The sequence below is a fragment of the Anopheles moucheti genome, chromosome 3 (genome assembly GCF_943734755.1).
Source record: "Anopheles moucheti chromosome 3, idAnoMoucSN_F20_07, whole genome shotgun sequence".
NCBI classification, from domain to species: domain Eukaryota; kingdom Metazoa; phylum Arthropoda; class Insecta; order Diptera; family Culicidae; genus Anopheles; species Anopheles moucheti.
In genome coordinates this window covers 42,894,641-42,910,082 of record NC_069141.1, presented here as the reverse complement: position 1 = coordinate 42,910,082, position 15,442 = coordinate 42,894,641, and the positions used below count along the sequence as shown (strand labels likewise).

Below are 15,442 nucleotides of genomic sequence, written 5' to 3'. Positions count from 1 at the left end.
GCGTCACGAAGGAAATCGAATTCACAATCGCGATCTTTTCTTCGTTCCTTTCGCTTTCATTGGCACTACCTGTTTGCCTCGCATCTGTTTGACTCTCGTCGATACGTCACTCGGTTTCTGCCTCGCTTCTTCCGTTGGCCGTTAGTTATGTTGCAAATTACATCTTCTAAAACATGTACCTTGGAGGAAGAACCATGGTTGAACATTATGTTTGTATCTTTTTCTAACTCCTGGTTTTTCTTGAACGTCGTGTTATGTTTTTCGTTACATTGCATTTTTTGATAGTAGTAATTTCTGCCGTCTGATAGATCTGATTTACTCTTATGTTTGCATGTTATATCATGATATAAAAAAAACTTTTTTTTTGTTAAAAACAATAAATTTGATCTTTTTGTGACTTTTTTCAATTTTTTGTTTTTTTTTTACTTTTTCTAGCATTTTTTATGATTACCAGATAGTAGCATTTCTCTTAAACAATTACAAATCGCAAGTATTTCGACTGCCTAGATTGTGATACCGATTCTGATGATGCTGTTTTTTCTTCATTCTTTAATTTTCGTTCCCATTAGTATTCTACTGTAGTATGTAGTATTATGTACGCTATAAAATATCTTCATCGTTCGTTTGAAGTAACGCGTGTTTCTATGTGAAGAACCTAGCTGGTATTGTAATCTTCGAAAAGGGAAATGTTATCTTCTTAGGCTTTACTTGGGATAAGCCTTCGGTTTTGGTTGCGTTAAGAATGGGTGAAGAGATGGAAATTTCACTGAAGAAACCATTCAATAAGCGTTATGTTGTTCGCTGATGGTAATCGCATATTATGTTTTATGCATTACGTTACACTTATGTGTTGCACTGTGTACCATACGATCGTATCAAAACGGACGAACATTAACAACACCGATTTGGAGTGCAACGATCTCTGCCACCAATCGAAGCTCAGTATGTTAGTTTCGTCCTTATCGTTTAAGAACAGGAAAGTTGTTAGTGTTGCTCATATCCAGACCGAATGTTGTCATTTGTATTTATCTTACTAGCGTCGGTCTATAGACACGAATTTCATTTTAATACGAAAGTACCCACGCACGCCTTCCTGCTGAGATGTTATGATCCTTGATGGTGGATGGTAGGATGGATCATAATGAAATGGATTTCCGTATGTTTCTACTCCTCGATGCTGTAGATCATGAAGAGGTACTCATTTCTCTGCTGCTCATCGATGTGTGGTGGAGCGAGCGGAGATTTTGGGCTGAGTGGCTGAAAACCTACAAAAGAGAACGTCCGTACCAGGTTCGGGCGGTCGAGTCGATCTTTGCGGATGCACAGCACAACCGCGTCACATTCCAGCTTCTCTTCTGCAAACTCAAGAAGCGAGATGAAGGAATGCTTCGACGCCTCGTGCGACATCGCCGACGGCAGCGACACGTACAGAATGTTGTCGATTGGGTTAAAGACCGTCTCCCAGCTGCTGCATTTCTGCGGTGTTACGAAGAGCTTCAATGTGATGGGTGTTGGAGCGGATTGGCTCAGCACTTCCTGAATTACAGCAGCTTCCTGATGGTTCAAATAGTCGACGGTTGATTCGGGGAAATCCAGATCATAATACTCAGATGAAGCGGTGGTCGTTGTCGAATCGAAAGAATCCTTGCGATTGTATTCTGCAGGCCAAACAATAAAACAAAACCATTGGTTCTATGCTATCGGATACCGCATTTTCACCACATGTAGGCATGCTTACCCTTCAAGGGAGACGCCCTATCGTGATCGGTCCTGATTGTTGGGACATCAGGACCACCACAGCGGTCCTACAGCCAACGAAACACAGTAAGAGTCGGAGGCCGTCGAAGACGAGGAGGAAGAAGAAATCGTACGTTTACTCGTACGATTACTACTACTAAGACTTGGCTCACTGTAAGAGAATTAAGTGTAGGAATGTAAACATTAATGAAAGCGGTACTAGATAAACTCACATTTAATGGATTCAGTTCAGTTCAGTTCAGTGAAATTACTACGAAAAAGATTGAGTTACATTAAACGGATCATGGGTACGACACAGCTGCTAGACTACGATGCTATTATGTAAAATCGTGTGCAGTTCAGCACAAGTTATGCATTCGATCTTGATAACACTGTTAACCAATTGCTTACATAACGAGATTAATTAATCCGCATTTATTATACGGTCTAGCGTTTTCTACATGTGCCACACTGTTTCAAATCAGATTGTAGCATTTGTTTACAAATGTAAACGTTTCCCGATCTGACAAACCCGTTTTGTTTTGTTATGGCAGAGAGAAGCACTTACATAGCCAAAGTTCTCTCCATTATACCGGTCCGATCAACCGACTCGGATGTAGTAGCACTGGTAACGGCAACAAATGCAGAAGTATTGGGCACCTTCATATTGATAGCGATCACACTTTTTGATTGCAAACTAAGCATAAACAAAATGCACAAAACCACAGAAGAATAGGTAGCAGTCCAAGCGCAACTTAATTTCGTTCTTCTTAATCTGTCTGTTTTTGCACAATATTGCATATGATATGCTAAGATACGCGTGTGTTTTTTATTCAAACGCAGCCTTCACTGTATTAATCTACGTAAAATCGCTCAATTAACGATCAATCCGATCATACGAAAGTTATTCTTGGTCTGAGCTTATGCATACGGGTTCACTACCAAAAGACGCCTTTACTGCTTGCTTGCTTGATGCGTTGGTTCAGAAAATCTTTCTATTCACTTCACGAGATCTCGCCGTACATAATAGCGCGCATTTTCTCGGACAAACCCCGACTGATTGTCTTTTCCGCAAGCCGGGGCGTTGAAAGGGATCGCAAAATATGATACAGTCGACTCGACAAAAAAAAACTTTCATCACCAACACACACTGACGCGACCACGAAAGTGCTGTGTATGCCGTTTTTTAATGGCCAAGCGGCAGCATCGGACGATGGCGGATGTTTGGGGTGGTTGGTTTCGTTGTGGTTCGTATGTTTACGAAAACTAACGACATTGTCGCTACGGTGGTGGCTCACACATCATCATAGAAGCAGCAGAAGGGAAATACGTAAAAACCAAATAAAGGGCAATACAGCAATAAGACAAGCTAGAATTCTGGTTGATGGTAATTGTGTTTGGTTTGATTAAATACGTTGTATATGGTGGGTTGCGACTTGTACAGTGTAACGATCGTTGATCAATGCCGAACTTAAATGTAATTTGTAAAAGATCACAGCGTTTGGCGTATGATTGACAAGAGAACTTTACTACAAGCGATCATCTCACCAATAAAATGGACATGTACTCTCTCTCATGTTGTTTGGCGAATGTTTGGTAAAACATTTGAACTTTCATTGGCAGTTTGCAGTAGTACCTCCAAGTTTGAGACGCATTTCCACCGGCGTTTGGCATTACGTACAAAAGAAATCATTGCAAAAACCAACTGTGAATTTCTCTGAGTCCCCCCTTTAAAAGTAAAGGAAAGATATGTGTCATTCTCGATTATTTTTATCTCAATCATCACATTCACACGGGGGGGGGGGGGGGTTGTGTTTGTTGTACGTATAAACAGTTGTATCGCAGCAAGTGCTTGTTTCTGTCTCGTTGTCATTGTGAAAATTGCGCACTTGCTCGATTTCGGGATCCGCACCTTTTGGTTGTTAGTATGCGTTCATTTTCTACCCTGCACACCAACCACACGATCAAGCACACGATCAGCCATCTTTCCTGGTAGGGTGGAGGGTTGTTCATCCCCTTATGTGTACCAAATTCATTAATTCAAAACAGCAACAAGCAGCATTTAAAAACAAATCAGAGTAATGTACATCACGGCATGAGCGAATGCAGAGGTCGAATTCACACGGTTCGTCACGGATGGGGGTGTTTTGTTTCGAGTGACGACGGAATGATATGACGGATGCGAGGATCGAAAGATTGGTTAAATTTAGAAAAAAAAAACTCACACACCTACGAACGGCGTGTGCAGGCGAAGAAATTGTTGTAGCAGTGTAAGAGTATTGTTTTATTTACACTCCTATTTATCCCTGGGTATATATGGTAGACATTTTGTTTTTCTATTCGTTATCTGAACTTACCGGTTACACGGGCAGACTCAAATGAGCCAGAAATAACAAACAACGTGTATGTGTCTGTGGTCGAAATTAGCTTCCCGTTGCTCCCAACACGTGGTTGCTCAATTGCACGCGGAAAGACGCGGCCCTTTGCTTACCTTGAACTTGCGCCAAATTAAGTTGACGCGAAGAAGCCACACAAACGAATCAGGTGGAATATACAGATCAAACATGCGCTGACTATAAGATTCTGAGACGAACCAGCGCGGAAACAGAAGAAGAAGAAACTGTTCGCCCCATAATAGCATCTAAAAACATCAAAGGTTCATTGCCATTTTGAAAAATACACCTTTCTTGGGGGCCAAATTAAACGAATGCTTTTACAGCTGTGCATTCCTCCATTATACACGTGAGCGAGATAAGTTCCCAGTCGTGGTTGTGTGTTCTACTGACGCAGTGTGTGCGTTGCGTCAATGTGTGTACATTTAAAATTAAACAGCTACCTTTGTATGACGTACATCCTCCTTTCATTCCCTCCTGTTGTATATAAGGGGGATGAATTTCGAGTGCGAAACCGATTCATTTGGCAGCCAAAAATAGTTCCAAAAACATTTTCAGGGTATTGCGCGCTCGTGTCGGCAGGACAGGCAGGAAATACATTTTTAATGAGCTGATTCTACCGGTAAGTATTGAACATTTTTCATGAAACCACTCGTGCCCCCATAAGGGTTCTTTACATACTGTTGCAGCCAGTACTAAAACGTTTGTAATGTCCTGGATGGAATAATAATATTTAGCCTAGCTAAGTCTAGGTCTGGTGAAGCAATTCCATTTTCGAAATCCCAGAATAATACGTTTAGCGATCATTTAGCGAAGTTTCAAGAACAATAATCCTGTCGGTGGGGCGGGCCGGTGGTGTATTTGTAGAGGTGCCGGTCTTCACGACAGAACCTGTCCAAAATCCCATCCGGAACAATCCTCCGTACGCAGGACTGATTATCCGGCAACGGATAAAAATAAAGTCACCATACGGCGACCCATAAAGACTCAGAAATGGATGGCTTAGACCTCCCGGAATTGTTGTACCGCTGAAGAAGGATCCTATCATTAAGCAACGAGAGCGATAAGTAGCATCATACAAAGGGTTTTTTAGAATCAAGCGAGTGTATTGCGTACAGCTACTGTACAGATTCAAGATTACTGACCAAGGACGCCATGGAACAGCACAGTACTCAAGTAATGTATAGTATGCGCACAGCAAAATTAGGTAAAACCAAAACTAGCAGTGTGATTTTTTTATTTATTCTGTAAAAATTCTTAACCTAAACCAAAAATAAAATAAAAAATCCGTTGAACATCATCCTGAAAAAGGACGTTCGTTGGTATTTGTTTGCATCCATTGAATTTTGAAAAATGTTTTCAGTTGAATGTCTGGAAGTACTTTGAAGCAATATCTTTCACATTATTGGCCTATCGTTTACTAAACGATACTAAAACTGCATTTCAAGTAGTTGGGATGTTCCCGGGGTCTCTAGGTGAGCCGCAGGAGAAAAAGAGAACGCTCCAACATACAACAAAAAATGAATTGCGACTAAACAGCAAGCGTACCCGAAAATAACAACACATGACACATATCATTACATTATCATTACTTTCTGTGACGCAGTTGGAACGATGACAAATAGAAAAAAAAAAAACAAACTTGATTCTGGTTTTCCAAGATAATGTAGAGCCTCTTATCAAAGTTTCAAGCATCAAATGAGGTTCGTGAGCGTGTGTGATAGTGAATACACGATCATGAGACTTGTAACAAATAAAAGCGACTTATTAATGAAATATCAATTCAATATGAGATAAGATAAAGGGTAGACAGTACAGGAAATAGTGTACAAATTGAAAAGATTTGTATACATACGAAAGGCAATAGCGTCTGCTTGCGCCTTATGGTAATGTTATTTTAAATGTTGGAGAATTCAGGATATTTCCCATTTTTATTATTGATTTTCAGCTGTATAGTCAAATCCCGGATTCCATATCAACATTTTCCTTTGTCTTCTGAAGCAATCATAAAACCAATGTTATCTGAGTTTTTGAACAGTCGAATTTTTTTGCTTCTTCTTTATCGATACAACCGCCATTTCTGGTTCTCTTTGACGTTATTTAACCTTAGTAAATTATAGTCAAATCTGAATAGCCAGGGACTGGTTACAGCTTTGCCGCATTCAGATCTGCGCGCATGTCGTTGTATGGAATTTTACGTTCATTACAGCAGCTCTCATTTTTCCGTTCGGCAATATAAAAAAAGTTTGAAATTGCAGCATCGCCGCATGCATTATCTGTCACTTTGAAATCGGCGTATTAAATTTAGCTGTTTTGCATACGTCGAAACAACCGCTCAACGAAGAAAGGTGAATTTCCTGCACGAAAACCGGTGTATGTGGTCACATAAACATGAGCATTACAAAAACAAGGTGAAGCAAAATGCCTGGAACAAAATTGGACTATTACTTTCCGATATTTTTCTAATACTTGGTTATATTTTACGCAGAATGTAAAAAAAGATTCTTTTGCCATTCTCATATGATTTTGGCCCGGTCCTGCAACAAATCACATGCCATGCCTCCAAGGGTACATTGATAATAATCACACATTGACATTGTGACATAATCTAATTGATTGGTTTCGTTAGCATTCTCCAGCTCTGGTTTTGTCAAATTTCAACAATCTATAATAAATTATTTTTATTCTTATGGATTAGCTTACATTGTTTGCCAGAAGGCCCGTCGAATCAGCGAAAAGTGACGGAACCATTCCTGCCAATTTGTACCACTTACAGAAGCACCTTTGGAAACGTTTAGCAGTACGGTTTGGTAAAGCTATAGATACCGAATGCCTCATTGTGATGAGAACCAAATAGAACTTTCTTCAAATGTCGATTATTACAAACGGAATCAAGCTACTTTGAACAGAGTAAGATCATGTTACATCAATAATAAAAAGGGCAGTGCATTATTTTTTATACACCCGTTTTTTTTCCTTAAGCTCCCAAATTTCATAATGATTCATGTCCCTATGGGCTGGTAAAATCAATGAACAACCATTGTTTAATCAGATTGACAATCATTGTGCAATGGCGCTTCGGACGTTGAAATGTAAACAATTCAATTCTGGATCGATCGTTGGTGGTTTAGCAGTACGTACCAATTGAAAACTATTTAGTGTGTATGAAGATACTGATGTACCGACAAGCTGATTGATCCAATGAGCCAACAATCTTGTAATTACTCGAATCAAACTGATCGATCGATAGGCTATGGTAGTAGTTTTTGGTGAATATGATCGCACATGTAGTGGTTTGTGATCGAGACACTGCCTGTGTGTATTGGGACTAAATAGTCATGTAATTCCCTGCTGCTTTACCAAACATTGTGATCGCATTGATGTGGTCGACGTCACTCTAAAAATAGATTGCACAACACTACGCTCGAACGGTGGTCGCTTAACGGAATAGCGTCGTGCATTATCATCTACTCAGTTCAGCATAAGGTCAACTATGGATGATGACGACGTTAGAAATAGTACCGCCTGGATCCAGAATAATGAAGAATCTAACATAGAGGAACATAGAGGAAGATCACAGCGCTTCCGTTCGGTTAGACCAGAAAAATGAAAAGTAAAATACTATCGCTACTTTTACTATCTTCTTCCTTTTTAATAACATAGAAACTAGTCACCATAGTAACGCGTCGATTCATCTAGATGCGCATCCCCGTTGCATCCATCAGAAAGAAAACGATCTCCATGTCGTTAGAGAACAAAGCAGACTCGGTGCTTTTACAGGCGAGCCCCATATATATTACGCACACATACCAACGCCTTCACACACTAACGGTATATTACGACCTATACCAACTCGTTCATTATTAAATCTTTTATGTCTTATCGTAACTTTTGCAACAACGCATTTAATCAGATTGTACGATGCATGGAACCATCTGTATGCTACAATATTGCTACGGACTAAGGAAAACAAAACATCATTTACCAAAAAACATGTTTGTTTCGTTACAAATTTCCTCCGGCTGTAGTGCGCAGACTCGGGTTGGCAACATATGAAAAAATGGTGTACTTTCGCGATGTAACCAACTAACACAGACGTGCCATTCCACGCACACACAATATATCGTGGTGCATGATTGCAAGGCAAACAAAATGGCGATACATTCCACGACGGGGTAATCCACAGTCAAGGCATACTAAAATAATATTTCTTTAAAATAAAACCAGCAAACAACATTACGCAACAATACCTTGTAACAAGAAGGCGACATACTGGTTTTACGTATGTTGTATAGCACAATTCTTTGTTTATATCAGAAAGCTAATTTGGACAAAACTTGCAAGACATGTATCGTCATTAGCATTACCCGTACCGAAACTCGTAGCAAATCTGAACGTAAATCGCACTTCATGTTAGATATCTTACTTACCGCATGTTAAAACTTAACGACGGCATTTTGCTGGATGAGAATGGTTGTTGATTTTCTTTACTTTTAATTCTGGAGCTGCTGTAGCCACGGGGATAAATCATCACTTGCTTGCACCACTTTATGTTCAAGAATAGCTGAGCTCGCCAGCTGTCAAATTGTTATCAACTTTCCAGAGAGACCCAAATAACAAAAATTTCATCGAGCAAAAACATATAAACGAATCGAGCACTTTTGGGCGCAAAGATAAACAATTGAAGCAAAGAAAATTAAAATATAATTGCACTGCATGGAATGATTAAGGTTTGATCTATGTTTCTCAAAAAATGTTTTAGATCGGCGCACCAAAATCATTTTCTTTAGAGAGACAATTAGAGAGATAGAGAGAATAACAACCTGCAAGCTCATGCCATTTCTGGCAAAGAAATATTTCTGGAAGGAACAATCTGGTAGAGATTTTGTATTTGTATTTTTGTATCTTTCCATAATGACCTGCCAGATCATGCCTTTAATTTCTGGCTTACTAGAGTTAAATTGCCACGTAGCCGGATAGTCAGTCCTTGCATTGGGGAATTGGTTCAGATGGGATTTTGGACCGATCCTGTCGTATAAAGACCGACGCCGTTTCCATTATATCATCGGGTCGGCTCAAATTACCCCAGTTTACCCTAAAACCACTATTAATTTATTGTTCAACAAAGGTAACATCTTGCATTTTGCAAACACTACGAAAAACATCAATGCTGTTAAAACCTTTGTTAAATGCTGCACCTTAAATGCACCTTGAATAAATGCTGTTAAAACCAATGTTGTTTTAAAACCTTTTTGAAGACATTAATATTATGCAATTGAAGTTGAATGAACAATTAAGCTGTACGCTGCCTGACGGAGCATTGCATTGCATAAAGATTACGCATTTCGTATTACACAGATTATCGTGCACCGTTTGTGTCGTGTAGACATACCTTTACTGTTTCTACATCTTGTTAGCAGGGAACTTAAACCCAGATAACATTTTTATGATGGCATTTTGACTTCTCATGTTATTTACAATTTGGTTCCGGTGCGAGGAATTTTTTTGGTGAATCTTTTGTTTTATCGTCTAAAGTTTATTAACCTGCAGTGGTTCACTTACTAACTTACCCTTTTACTAAGTGGTTTATATACTCTTCTCAAGTATTCTAGAATCTTTTAAAGGTAAGAGTTACGTTATTTTTCGATTGGACTTTCCCATTAGTTGATAAGAACCTAGGTTCAAAGTCCAAAGCTATAGGGTAGTTTGGCTGATCATCGATACAATTTCTCTACTTTTTTCAAAACCTCTTTGGTACATTTTAGCGTTTTAAAATGCTGCGTGTTTTTCATCGTGCCACTCGTATGGTAACTCCAGCTGCCCGTAATTTAAGCAGCGTGGCTGAAAATAATAAGTTGGTACTTATGGAGGTGGATGATAAAACGGGATATGCTACCGTTACGTTAAACAGGCCACCCGTTAACAGCTTGAGCCTGGAATTGTTGAAAGCTATCTCGCAAACGTTGGACGATCTGCAAAATAATAAGTCTCGTGGAATGATTCTGACTTCGGTAAGATTGTCCGTTCCTATCACATGCGAACAGACGGTATTGAAAGTGTAGGGTTTTATGTAGATTTTTGTTCTCCTATTTTTAGTCATCAAATACAGTGTTTAGCGCTGGATTGGACATCATGGAAATGTACAAACCTAACCAGGATCGACTGCGGGACTTTTGGTCAACACTGCAAGATGTTTGGTTTAAGTTGTACGGATCACCCTTTCCTACAGCAGCTGCCATTAATGTATGAACCATAATCCGAGTAGTGAATTATAGAAAAAATAAAAATGTTTTCCTTTGTTCGTTATAGGGCCATGCACCAGCAGGTGGATGCTTATTATCTCTTTGCTGCGAATATCGTGTCATGTGTCCTAACTACACGATTGGGTTGAACGAAACCCAACTAGGTATTGTGGCACCAACCTGGTTCCAGGCATCTCTTCGCAATACTATCTCTCGCCGGGAGTCCGAGATGGCTCTTACTTTGGGCAAAATGTATACAACGGACGAGGCACTGAAAGTTGGTATGATCGATGAAATTGCCGAAAGCAAAGAAAAGGCATTGGAGCAGGCCACAAACTTTTTGAATCGGTTCCGCAAGATTTCTCCAATGGCACGAGCGATGACGAAACAAGCTTTGCGCAGTAAAGATATAGTTGAACTGGAAGATAATCGCTCCCAGGATATCGATCTGTTTGTCTATGCCGTTAACCAACCTGCTGTTCAAAAGGGATTAGAAGTTTACCTCGAAAGTTTAAAGAAAAAGGCTAAATAATGAGTGGTACGTGCCTGAGCATAGAGTAGCAACATCCGCTTAGCATTTGTTATGCATTTTTTTGTATCGAAAGTGGATAAAATATACATTTTTTCTTCTACCTTGTAAAACCTTGTCTGTTTGATATAAATTAATTACATTTTTCCTTTCCTCTTCTTTTTCATTAAATTTGCATAAAAGCATTATGTTTGCACACGTTAGTAAATTAATTAAAGTACTAACACATTTCATCATCACTCTGCGTTATCACAAGAACAATAATAAAACGTACAGGAATAACACATTTTACGCATAAACGATCACGAATGCCGCGAACAACTGGTTGCCATGGAAATGAGCTTGGGTTAGGTATGAAGGAAATGTTTGTTGTGAGAACAGTTGCACCCTTCAGTCCCTTGACACAGGCGTAGTCGAAATAGTTCTCCAACAAAAGTCTATAACAATACGGTTCACAAGTTATCAACAGAAAGATGGGCGAAAGTGCTTTAGCGACCGACTTATCCTTCAACAAAGAGCTGGAACCTGGTGTAATCAGCAATGAAATGTTGACCAAAGCAATTTTGGAGCAGGGCCACAAAGGGGAAGCCGGACGTTTAGCCCAGCTGAGTCAACTGCACTTGGAAACAGTTACCGTAATAAGGTTGGAGTTTCAGAGTAAGCAAAATGATTTCCTGACAATGGGGCTCAATGGGCTTTAACAATTTAATGTTCAACTCATCTTTCATTTGTTTGGTTTGTAGATATCTTAAAAATTGACCACCTGTGGGTAATGAAAAATTTGGAAGTTCTTTCGTTATCTTTTAACAAAATTGATAAAATTGAAAACCTGTCGCGGCTTCCTAAATTGAAAGAATTGAATCTCTCGTTTAACTATATTGAAAAAATCGAAAACCTGAACAATCTGGAAAATTTAAGAATTTTGTCCTTATACGGCAATCGTATCAAGCGCATCGAAAACATCGACAAATTAGAGCGTTTAGTTATACTGAGTATTGGGCGTAATAACATCACCACGCTAGACGGTTTGGAACGGTTACGATTTTTAAAGGACTTACGATCGCTCAATATTGCTGAAAATCCTATTGCTCAGGATACGGCCAAACCATTACGATTGTATTTAGCAACCCTGCTGCCTCAGCTGAAGTACTACGAATATATTTTGATCAGACCTACCGAACGCGATGCTGGAAAGGAAAAATTTCAGTGAGTATTCCAAGGGGCCAGTAGTGCATGAGATTAATCATTGAATGATATTTGTCAATTTAAGACGAGAACTGATAGACATTTTGGAACATGAAAGAGTCGAAATAATAGAACGCACGAATGCAGCCAAGGAGCGAGATGACGAAATACGACTGTCGAAAAGTTTTGTTGAACATCTAAACAGCCATCAGTTGTTTGAATCACTGTTCCAAGGTGACCCGGAAGGGGCTGCTTTACTGAGCATAGGAGCAGAAGCGATCGATCTTAAAAATGAGCAAGTATCTGTACAATTTATGCATCCTTTGTCCTTTATGTTTTAGCATTTTTGTTACAAACAGTATTGCTATTGCAGCTATCGAAACGAAGCCTATTCGTTTACGCAGAACATATACAAGATGGGCTTGGAACAGCAGGACAAACGTCAAGCAGAAATAGAACTGTACAACAGGTGCATCCGGGATGAACGTAAAAAGGCGCAATCAATGGGACAAACGTAAGATTAGTTCCTCATGTACGGTAAATTGTAGAGAAAATTAATCTGTTGTTTTTTTCAGCATCATCAACAATTTCCTGGAATCGTTCAGGAATTTACACAAGTTAGCGAAGGAAATTGTGAGCGGTTTAAAGGGACGCGATTTAAACAGCAAAACATACAATGCTGAAACGGAGCAGCTGCTGGATGAGCTAAACTTGTGCAAAAGTGGCTTCAATTCCCTATTTGAAGATAGCTGGCATACGCTGATGGGTATTGAAATGCAGCTTTTCGAAAGAACCGAGGTTACCAAACAAATGCATTTCGAGTTAGCTTAAATGTATAGAATAACTATTTATAACTTTTATTCCTATACTTTTTTTCTATTCAGGAAGGAAATTCGACGTTTGAAAACACTATTAAAGAAATGACTAACGAATTTATCGAAATGGCACAGGGCCAATTTGTGTTGTTGCGTGAAGCAGAGATGAACTTCAGTGATGCTCTCGTGGATACTGTACAGCAGTTTGTTACGTTTAAGGCGGCTTCTGGCCAGGCAGAGCAATTGCCAGATGCATTGAAGGAGGTTCGAGTAGATAGTAAATGTAAGCTGATGAGAAATGAGATTAATGTGGTTTGTGCTTTGTTTTCCAGTCATTAGATGACAAGGATGTTATCAGCAATATGGCAGCGGGCATGCGTGATCAGCACATGCATCAAATCGATGCAAGGGAAGATCGACTAATCACACGAAGTCGGAACTGGGTCAAAGAACTGTGCGATGACCTGCAAAAGTGAGTTACAGCAACAGCGCTTGAGCCATTGCATTACTAACTTATCCTTCCTTTCCAGTTCCGAAATTAAACGAAACAGAGCAAAAGTGCTGGAGATCACATACTTCTTGGATCAACACCGCCAGTCCTTTATGAGTACGTTAGATGAAGTGGCTAGTAAGCTAGAAGTGTAGCAAAAATTTAAGTAAAAGCTATCGACGGATTCGATTTTGAAGCTGAAATAAACATCAAAATTATCATAGATAAATAAATATAGAATTCGAAATGAATGATTATATTGTGCGGCACTAAATGACATGAAATAAAGGCATTCAAAATTTTATATTTTATTAGCATTAGATTTATTTTTACACTATTGGTTCATCGGAGGATATCAGCTGTTGCTCTGATCGTGACGCGAACCCGACCCCCTATCCCTTGGGATCTGCACCGAGATAACGATCTCGGTCCTTCGCGAGATAACGGGTACTCGTCCACATCAACCGACGAGAGATCACTCTCGCGGAGAGCGTACGTGAGTGCCCCGCTGCGTAACGTATCCAACACAAAACATTATCGTTCTTCATCAAATACCATGTATGAATGCAATTTATTACTGTTTACAGCTTATAATCTACGCATGAATTGGAAGTTTTAAGCATAGTGTTTAGTAATGATGATGGCTCAGATGGCTCTGTCCATGAACGATGCTGGAGGTGGAGTGCGCGATCGGAGCAGCGTGGTGAGCGATCGGAGCAGAGTAGTGCGCGATCGGGGCAGCATGGTGCGCGATCGGGGCAACATGGTGCGCGATCGGGGCGGAGTAGTGCGCGATGGGGGCAGCATGGTGGTGCTGGACGGTAGCGTGTGCTACTGGAGCATGGGCATAGCTGGACACGTGCACGGGCTGAGCGATCACTTTGTGGACTGGCTGGGCGATCTTCACTGCCGACGGTTCACGACGCACAACGGCGTTGAATCCGGAGTGATGATCGGCATGGTAGTCGACGACGCGGTGGTGGCCATCGGAGTCCAACAGCGAGTACTGTCCGTGCACTTCATCTCCGTGGCGGGTCTCATGCTGGCTCTTGATGTCTCCGGTATGCTCATCGTGCACGGAGTACGAGAACTCGTAGTTAGCCGGGGCATGGTGCTCTACAGACTTGATGATCGTGGGTTGAGCGATGGTCTTGACGACGGTCGGAGCGGAGTGTTGGTAGATAGCTGGGGCGGCATGGATGGATCCGACATGGTGGACAGCTGGGGCAGCATGATGCTGGATGGTGGAGTGCGATGTAGCGATCGATCCGTGGTGAGCCACTGGGAGCAGACCAGCGCTAGCGGCAGCTACCAGAGTAGCCAGCAAGACAAACTATAGAGCGGAAAAGAATAAATAATGTAAAACATAATGTCAATAATGAATAAATAATAATGCTCTTAAGAATATATCGAAGAAGACATTCTTACTTTGAACGCCATTATTGGGGAGCTGGATTGTTTACTGGTTGAAGTTCTGTGTGATTGTGTGATATCTGTACGGTAACCAACGCCTTTTATACTTCCAATAATATCCCGATGGATATTGTTAGTTATCCCTAGCGTCCTTGAGACGATGCTGTCATGAAACTGCACTACTTTTACTCACCGAAACTGATCTACATCAAGTGCACCGAAAAGAGATAAGCAAGCTCTAACCAGTCTACTGGAACGGATTGTCATTTTCGTCACCAAATGTACGACGAAAGTAAAACAACAAGGGTGTAACGGTCACACCTCCAGTGTGCCATACTTATCAGGTATTTAAAGTAATAAAAATACTCGGTATTTCACCCTTCACGAAAGATTCAACATTTTTACTGCAAACGTTTTTGCAACAGAGATTTGTCTCATAGCACACAGGATAGTTTTTTTTAAACCTTTCATATATTTCAAGCAGGCAGACAGAGCGGGATAAAACAAGTCACTATATTCGCTCGTTCTTTGAAATGAGCGCCTTTTCCTTTCCCTAGTCCCTTTTATCATTTTCTGGTCCTAGCTGGCCAGTGAACCCTGGTGGAACCGCAACTTCGACCCGATCGAACATGACTTTA

At 40.4% G+C, this 15,442-nt stretch overlaps 4 protein-coding genes across 4 annotated transcripts; 2 read left to right on the top strand and 2 right to left on the bottom strand.

The window, feature by feature from the left end:
- Nucleotides 1-332: 332 nt before the first annotated feature.
- On the bottom strand, nucleotides 333-2,403 carry LOC128302713 (ornithine decarboxylase antizyme). Its single transcript, XM_053039575.1, is given in 4 exon segments — nucleotides 333-1,658; nucleotides 1,739-1,787; nucleotides 1,789-1,909; nucleotides 2,306-2,403. Coding segments are annotated over 4 exon segments (762 nt in total). The 3' UTR covers nucleotides 333-1,164.
- Nucleotides 2,404-9,619: 7,216 nt separating this feature from the next.
- Nucleotides 9,620-11,008, top strand: LOC128303440 (enoyl-CoA delta isomerase 1, mitochondrial-like). The gene is made up of 4 exons (XM_053040388.1): nucleotides 9,620-9,754; nucleotides 9,896-10,141; nucleotides 10,227-10,373; nucleotides 10,440-11,008. The coding sequence occupies exons 2-4, from the start codon at nucleotides 9,905-9,907 to the stop codon at nucleotides 10,902-10,904; spliced, it is 849 nt and encodes a 282-aa protein (XP_052896348.1). The 5' UTR covers nucleotides 9,620-9,754; nucleotides 9,896-9,904; the 3' UTR covers nucleotides 10,905-11,008.
- Nucleotides 11,009-11,374: 366 nt separating this feature from the next.
- Nucleotides 11,375-13,546, top strand: LOC128304415 (dynein regulatory complex subunit 3). Its single transcript, XM_053041603.1, has 8 exons — nucleotides 11,375-11,558; nucleotides 11,645-12,107; nucleotides 12,172-12,381; nucleotides 12,460-12,600; nucleotides 12,662-12,884; nucleotides 12,971-13,165; nucleotides 13,234-13,373; nucleotides 13,432-13,546. The coding sequence occupies exons 1-8, from the start codon at nucleotides 11,375-11,377 to the stop codon at nucleotides 13,544-13,546; spliced, it is 1,671 nt and encodes a 556-aa protein (XP_052897563.1).
- A 473-nt stretch (nucleotides 13,547-14,019) lies between these two features.
- LOC128300576 (cuticle protein 7-like) lies at nucleotides 14,020-14,851 on the bottom strand. The gene is made up of 2 exons (XM_053036689.1): nucleotides 14,820-14,851; nucleotides 14,020-14,724 (listed from the first exon to the last, which is right to left on the bottom strand). Exons 1-2 carry the CDS (start codon nucleotides 14,829-14,831, stop codon nucleotides 14,020-14,022), a joined length of 717 nt encoding a protein of 238 aa, XP_052892649.1. The 5' UTR covers nucleotides 14,832-14,851.
- Between the last annotated feature and the right edge of the window lie 591 nt (nucleotides 14,852-15,442).